The following is a 7608-nucleotide window of genomic DNA, read 5'->3' on the forward strand; positions in this document are numbered from 1 at the left end:
TTATCATTAAAGACGTGAGGGGGACGGAGGGAAAGATGGTTAGCGGAGGGAGGAAAGCGGAAAAGCAGTCCGCCCTCGACGTACGGTCACGATATTCGACGACTACTTGGGGGGGGAATCCGAAAAATTAGTTCGGATGTGAAGGCTGGGGGTCAAATGGCTCATTAAGGTCAACGAGTGTAAAAGAAGGGGGGAACATTCCCTCCGCTTAACTTAAGGCTCATCATATACGCGGAGACAATGCTTCAGAATTGCTGGCCCACAAATTTTTTCATACTAAACGGCGGGGATCGCTAGGCTCGTGATTATGGTCGGTGCGTACTAGCATCATGGTAGGGGAAAAAGCATCACTGTGCCGAAATGTGGAGGTACACACGGTCTCAAAAGGTCAATGGGGGCACAAGGGCAAGCATTTTAGACATTTTTCTGAGGCATCCAGGGTCTGAGCGGAGGGATTTGAAAAAAACTTTTTTTTTGTATTCAGCTTGAGGACCTTAGCATTTTCTTATCGGCCTTCTATTGAAAGGGCCATGAAATGTACTCTTTCTTTCTGCTGGTACGGATGCCGAAAGAGTAGGAGTCGCTGCAGTGTCGAATAACCTTTATGATCCCTCAGAGGGAGGGTTCTAAAACATGATCTTTGTTGACTGTTAGAACTCAAAGGCACTTGAACTGCGGTCTCTTGCTAGATTATTAGAGCATACCTGTGGTGACATGTGGAGGTTACAGTTGCCACAGCTTTAATTGCTCAAGGCACAGATGTGTTGGGTTGAACAGGTTTACGCCTCCTTAAATCATATTATTTGTCTAAAGCCCAGGTCTGTCCTATAGCACCCTTGACAGCGTCTACGGCTGAATCAGTGGAATAGCTCGTAGTGGGTAGGCAAAACACGGGACGGCAGGGTCCGCCCATGGTTGGCACCGCTTCTAATCATAATTGGTTAGCCTTCCAACTCGTGCATATGCACATGTGTCCATGCAATCATAGAGATTTAGCTGTGGGGTTGCGAAAGTGTAGCTGACTAAATATATTGTTTGCCAATTTGGCTGGACGAAAGGGTAAACGACAGACATAGAAAGGCATAGACCTTATGTATTAAGAGTCTTGTTATGCACCAAATGAAATTTTATCAGCAGAACACCACGACACCGCCACAGGACTAGCGCCCTGCCTGCTATGGCGCACTGCCGCTGGCACTTGTGTATTACTTACCCTGTTGTTATTATTTCAGCTCTCCAGTCAGTCAGGCGCGGAGGGCCCCCAGGCAGTCGAACAGCAGTCAGGCAGCAGCAGCAGGAGCCTGCATCAAGTGGAACAAGCAGCCCGCAGCAGCAGTAGGCGGTCGCAAGTAGCTGCCAGCCCAGCAGCAGTAGTAGTAGAGCAGGCAGGCTAGCAGCCCCAGTCGCCAATAGTGAGTCAGCCAGCCCAGCAGCGGGTCTCAGTAGCAGCGGCGCAGTAGCACGCCAGCAGAGCCGAGGGAACAGCCCTGCTAGTCGCCAAACCGTCCGACAAGAAACGCCCGCGCCCCCCGCGGAGCCAGCGACGCTCCGAGCCCCACGCGGCCGATCAGTAATCATGATAATCAAGTTGACTACATTTAAATTTGTGCCCAACTGTTGACGGACGGCCGGACGCACGGACGGACAATCATGAAATTCTACAAGCTGCACCTGACTACGTCAGATGAGCTAACAAAAGCATCAATGAATTAATTTCATCACCGACAACTGTTATTTTTCGCAGTCGGTGCTTTACATATGTACACGCGGCATCACCGACAGCCACATATTGCAAGGCACGTACCACTGACGTTGAATCCAAGGGTACACGTCTGCGTTGACCACTCCACGTCTCTCATGCTAGATGGTTGAGTTATCTGCCTGCACACTGCAGCACTCCCTTCACAAAAGCAAATACATCACAACATCATTTGAGTGAGATACCCATACCGCTTGGATATTGTTGCTAGATCAGTCAAGCCAGAAAAATTCACATGTATTTTTCACGTGTGTGTGTAAAATTTTTGCTGCTAAGTAGCATCTTAAGAGTGTCCTCAAAACCGAAAGGTCAATTATACAGAAAAAGGATAAAAGATTATATGTGTCTCCATGTCCAAATCAATGACGCTAGTGACCACAACCAGAAATGAAACAGTGTTTTGTGTGAAAAAGTTGTATTTCCAAAGTAAAGACTGAAGAACCAACGTTTAATATATAATACGAACAGCGAATTTATGCCACCGCGGTCCAGGCTGCCACACTGTAGTTTGCCACTGGCTTCGGGGAAGTACTTGGCGCCACCTATTGGGCCCGTTATGGCGCATGTTATAATAATCTTACAGAAAAGCAACAGACTTACAAAAGAGGACTTCGTAGTCACCAGAATTCGACTGAAGAAACTGGCTGTCCGTTGACCAATCCATGTGCAGAACAAAGCTGGTATGGCCCTGCAGAGACAGAAGTGACAGCCATGGAGACCAGTAACACGGCATCCCATCTAGATTCTAGAGTCATCTTACCATATTGCTCTTCATGTCACCAAACTAGCAACGTAGAAGTTGTGCATGCAAAGAACTTCCTTCTATCAGACACTGTTGTGCTTCTTCTTCTTCTCAGGTCACTACACTACACTCGACCTAGCCACTGCAGCACACAGGACCTGATACGGTGGTTGAAAACCCTCTAGGTCTACAGGTCTACAGGGCTCTGGTAATAGGGGGCATTCCAGAAGATGTTGTTCCATAGTCTGGTCCTCCCCGCAGTCACATTCGATTGATCATGATTCATTTGATTTTCATCATTCAGTCGATTGATTCACTGAAGATGTCCCATAGTCTACTGTTGTGCTGTTCGCACACTATTAGACATTGCTGAGCACTTACACTGCATCGGCCGATCCTGGTGAACTTCCTCCCGTCGTCGCTGACCTGGTACAGGTAGATGCAGTTGTCTCGCGACCCCACAGCAATGAAGCGGCCATCTGCAAAGAGAAATAACAGTTATGAGGCCGAGGCCACGAGCAATTCGCGTGACAGCATACAAAGCTCCATGGTTTACTGGGAAGAGAAAATCGTTCAACAGACCAAATTGTCATTCGTAAATTTTCAACAACAACAAAATTCCAAGAAAATCCCTTTAATCTTACCTGGGGAAAATGCAATACAGCTAAGAGATTCGTTTCCGTCACTATGCGTTGCCACTACTTCTCTAGTCAGAAGGTCTACCACTAGCCAACGGCTTGACAGGGTTGCTATAGCAACCAAGTTGCCACTGGGGTGGAAGCAAGCTGCGTGCGCACCATCCTGGTGTGGCGAAAATAGAAACACATTAAACAAAAGTAAAATATATGCCGAATAGGAACAGTATTATTTTTACTAACAGGAACCTCAAAACTTGACACGACTTTAATCGCACATTTGGGTGCCTACTAGAAAAGAACTACACAAGTGTAACGGTTGCTTTGTGATACGAATGATGTCAAAGAGAGGAGATGTCTTGCCGACACTAACTTGTATGTCTTTGCTCCAGATTGTGCTGTGTGTCAGCGTGTCCCACAGGAAGATCTGGCGATCGTAGCCGCACGACAGGAACTGATGGTGATTCGGGTGCACCGCCAATCCCCACAACTCATCCACGTGACCCTGTAACAACCATGAAGACAAGGCAATCGCAATAAGAAAAGTGACATCGGTACAGGGTATGCCTCACCCATGTACACACACACTCATGCTGACCCTTACACACCTATGGACACATGCACACGCGCACACATAGAACACTGCTACATGCATGCCTGCGCATACATACAATAGCTAATGAGAGTTGTCATATCAAGATGCCTTTTAGATTTTTTTAAATATATTTTTTTGCTTAGAATTCACGTTACGTTTGCTGTTAAGCATGGTTAAATCAGCATCAGCCTGTTGCCAGGTCACATCTACCTTACAAGCTGCTGCAAAGTCGAGTCTAGAGGCTTATAGAGGGAAGTGACACAAGTTATATCGTACCTCCATATAGTGCAAGCAGTTGTAAAATAACGTGAAAAGATACACTATCTCTCTACAGCATTTACATATTAGATTAGGTAGGTAATAAAACTAATGTTTTTTCTTAATACTCCATTCCATTTATCTTTCATGCCCAACAGTATAGGGTCAGGGATAGGCCAAGTAGGACGCACATGAATTACCAATTCCAGAATGATTGGTAACATAAAAGGTTTCTTAATTAATTACCTGCACAATGAGGCTAAATCGGAGGTCAATAGTTCCCTGTATGATGTTGTTCTTTGTAGTTCCCACCAGCAGCATGTTCCCTTTGCCCTGAGATATCGTTCGGATCGGTCCAAGCACTTCTGGAATCTGCAATTGAACAGTTCATATAATGAATGCACAAGGTTACTCCTACTGTCGAAGAAAATGTAAGATCGCTGTAAAATTGTTCCTCCCAAATCCCTTCCTACAAACTCACAATCCTATGCATCACATTTTTAAGGGTAAATAATACGCAAAACTGTGTCAATATCTTACCTTATCTTGATATAAATAATTTGATATAAATGATGTAAAACAATTTGAAATATGAAGACAAAATTCTCAGACGGCAAAAAATAAACTCAAATCAACTCTTAAAAAAACATTCCAACTTTGATATCTATTTTCTCAGTCAGTGAGTGACGTACAGTTATCACAAGATGAGTGACACTATGTTGTTACCTTAAATTAATGAAAAATCATTGCTCCAAAATGCTCAATACGAAAAAAATATAGATAAATATAGTCTCACCTGATATATATTACTGATTACACCAACTTGAAAAACTTTAAGAATGTATGCTATTATAGCATAAAAAATGTATTGTTTTGTGTCAACGTTTTGGTGAATATAGTCAAATACGAAGGTTCTAAGACATGTTAGCGTTACTTTAGACAGTCGCTGTTACTCAAGCAATAATGGTAAGTGTCGTAAAAGTGGGGAAAACACGAGACTGGTTGGAAAAAATATGTTTGCAATCCTGGCTTTAACAGAAAAGAGGTAGCGGTCTGCTTACCTCGTGAGATTTCAGCTTGTTGAAGTACTCGACTTCCCAGCAGACAAGGGTTCTATCTTTGCCTCCGCCTGACACCATCGCGCCATCTTTACACATGCATAGCGAAAAGATGCCGCCATCATGAGCCTTTGTTACCACCTTACCAATCTTGTGAGTATCTGAAATTATTATTATTATTATTAAATTTTTATTGCATGTAATTCACATACAAATACATGTAATGAAGAGAGTTGTTTTAAAGGAGAAAAAATCTGATAGATGCAATAGTGTTGAGAATGCAAACGATCATCAACAGTGGAGTACGTCACAGCACACACTGTCACATTACAGAAAGGTGGGGGCGGTTGAATGACACATGCACGCACGCACGCACGCACGCACGCACGCACGCACGCACACACAGACACACACACACACACACACACCGATAGTGTGACAAATGCCTGTGAATAACAATATTCAATTGCATGCATTAAATATGTAAAATACAGCATGTCTGCGCAATATATCACTTATTCCATAAACACGTTACCACGTATATGGAAATAAGGCCAACCAATCTATATACAAGCGCTGGCACACCTTTAGTAAAATATTACATCGTGCCACCATCTATGGGTAGAAATAATCCTGCATCACCTTAACAGTGTAATTACCAGTATAACATCGATGTGGCTTGTGTAACACTAAACAGCGATATATATATATTAACTACGATGTTTACAAACATTATTCCTGGTATGTTACATACGTACGTACACACGTGTGTAAGTACGCATGTATGCGTGAGTACATCTATGTGCGTGCGTATGTATATTTACGCATATATAATGACATAGCTAGTATAACATTCTGTAATATTATTATGATATTTAATATCATAATAATATTACAGTACCTTATAATAATAATTATTATAAGGCAGTGGTTCTGAGATGATGCATGCAGGAACATAACAGCTTATGTTTGTGCACCTACTGAATGCTCACCTCTTGCCCAGGAGATGATATTTCCATTCGAGTCACCGGTGAGGCAATTACCATTATCGTCAAATGTTAGGCACAAAATGTATTTCGGTCTCTCCACTTGTTTCTGAAAAAAACGCGATCCATTGTTAATGCAAACCCCATATAATTAGCATAAAGCGTTTCACTTTTACTCCATGATATGAGAAGGCAGAATTATGATATTTCACATATATAAGTAGCACACTATTAATACAAGTTTTACATATCAACCTACAGAGATTGGATTTCTCTGAACAGAGACTCAGACAAGAGACACAGCATTCACTCCTAAGGACTTATTCCTGACTCTCATCCACAAGGTCAATGGCAAGGCCGAGGGCAGCCCAAGCCGACCTATCTGTCCAGTGAATTCTACATCACAACATTGTTTCCCAAGCATGCTAAATTTAATCTAATCGATTCTGCCTGAGTAACAAAATCCAATTCCTTTTTGACATCAGATAACTTTTTTGCCAGGCAACAATACCTTTGAGCATTCGAGACAAACAGGGTTAGGGTAATAAATTTTAATAAATATAAAAGTTACACACATGCACGCACGCACGCACGCACGCACACACACACACACACACACACACACACACACACACACACACACACGCACGCACGCACGCATGCACGCACGCACGCACGCACACACACGCACACACTCACGTCGAACACTCCCATGCGCTTCGTCAGCGCGTTCTTCGGCTCCAGTCTCCAGAAGTTGATGTGGCCCTTGCCGCACGTGACGATCGTGTTCTTGTCGAGCGGATGGCACTCCACAGCAAGCACGGGATCGCCCGAGCTCTGAAACACAGCCAGCGTGTTAGTTACACACTGCTGAACTCCACATGCTGTATCCCTCCCATACATCCCCTTTATATGATCCCCTGTATATGATCCCCTGTATGCCTCCCATATATCTCCTGTATATGATCCCCTGTATCCCTCCCATATATCCCCTTTATATGATCCCCTGTATCCCTCCCATATATCCCCTGTATCCCTCCCGCACACCAACACCGATACACATGACGATGAGGGTGAGTAGAGGCAAGGGTAACAACGGACAGCGCACCAAAAATGACATGGAGTAACAGACAACATGCACCTCGATTATAAAGGAGTGAATTTAGCATATAACTGTATGTACTCGTGTATAAGCACACGTTTTTGTACACAACCTCAATCAAAAAATGAAAGTGTCAGTGACACTGTAGCTCACCTTGGGTGTAATAGAAGAGGGAGGGGATATATAAAGCAAGAGTATATATGGGAGAACTCCCATTATATAGCATATCTCCCATTATATATGCTTGATAATGATATATGCATAAGTTTTGATGCGAAAATAAATGTTTCAGATCTGAAAGTCTGAAATCTTGATGAGAGATGGCGCTACGCCTAAATGATCGCCATTTCGGTTTTCGAATATCGCTCAAATAAACAAGAGCCGCAGAGCGTCTGGGCTCATCTGAGGTCTGTTGCTACGATTATAAACGTAAAATTTCAGTCGTGCGTAGTACCACATTTGTTAGGCGCAGA

At 43.5% G+C, this 7608-nt stretch overlaps 1 protein-coding gene across 1 annotated transcript in view; it reads right to left on the minus strand.

Moving 5' to 3' along the window:
* Positions 1 to 7608, minus strand: part of LOC106807055 (echinoderm microtubule-associated protein-like 2) — a gene marked incomplete in the record, with an annotated part of 34219 nt that overhangs the window by 3120 nt on the left and 23491 nt on the right. The window contains 9 exon segments of the mRNA XM_014809282.1: positions 1805 to 1900; positions 2360 to 2447; positions 2883 to 2980; positions 3146 to 3302; positions 3510 to 3641; positions 4236 to 4361; positions 5051 to 5208; positions 6040 to 6142; positions 6733 to 6870. Coding sequence (XP_014664768.1) covers positions 1805 to 1900; positions 2360 to 2447; positions 2883 to 2980; positions 3146 to 3302; positions 3510 to 3641; positions 4236 to 4361; positions 5051 to 5208; positions 6040 to 6142; positions 6733 to 6870 — 1096 coding nt within the window.

The sequence above is a fragment of the Priapulus caudatus genome, unplaced genomic scaffold (genome assembly GCF_000485595.1).
Source record: "Priapulus caudatus unplaced genomic scaffold, Priapulus_caudatus-5.0.1 Scaffold193, whole genome shotgun sequence".
In the NCBI taxonomy this organism is placed as follows: Eukaryota; Metazoa; Priapulida; class Priapulimorpha; order Priapulimorphida; family Priapulidae; genus Priapulus; species Priapulus caudatus.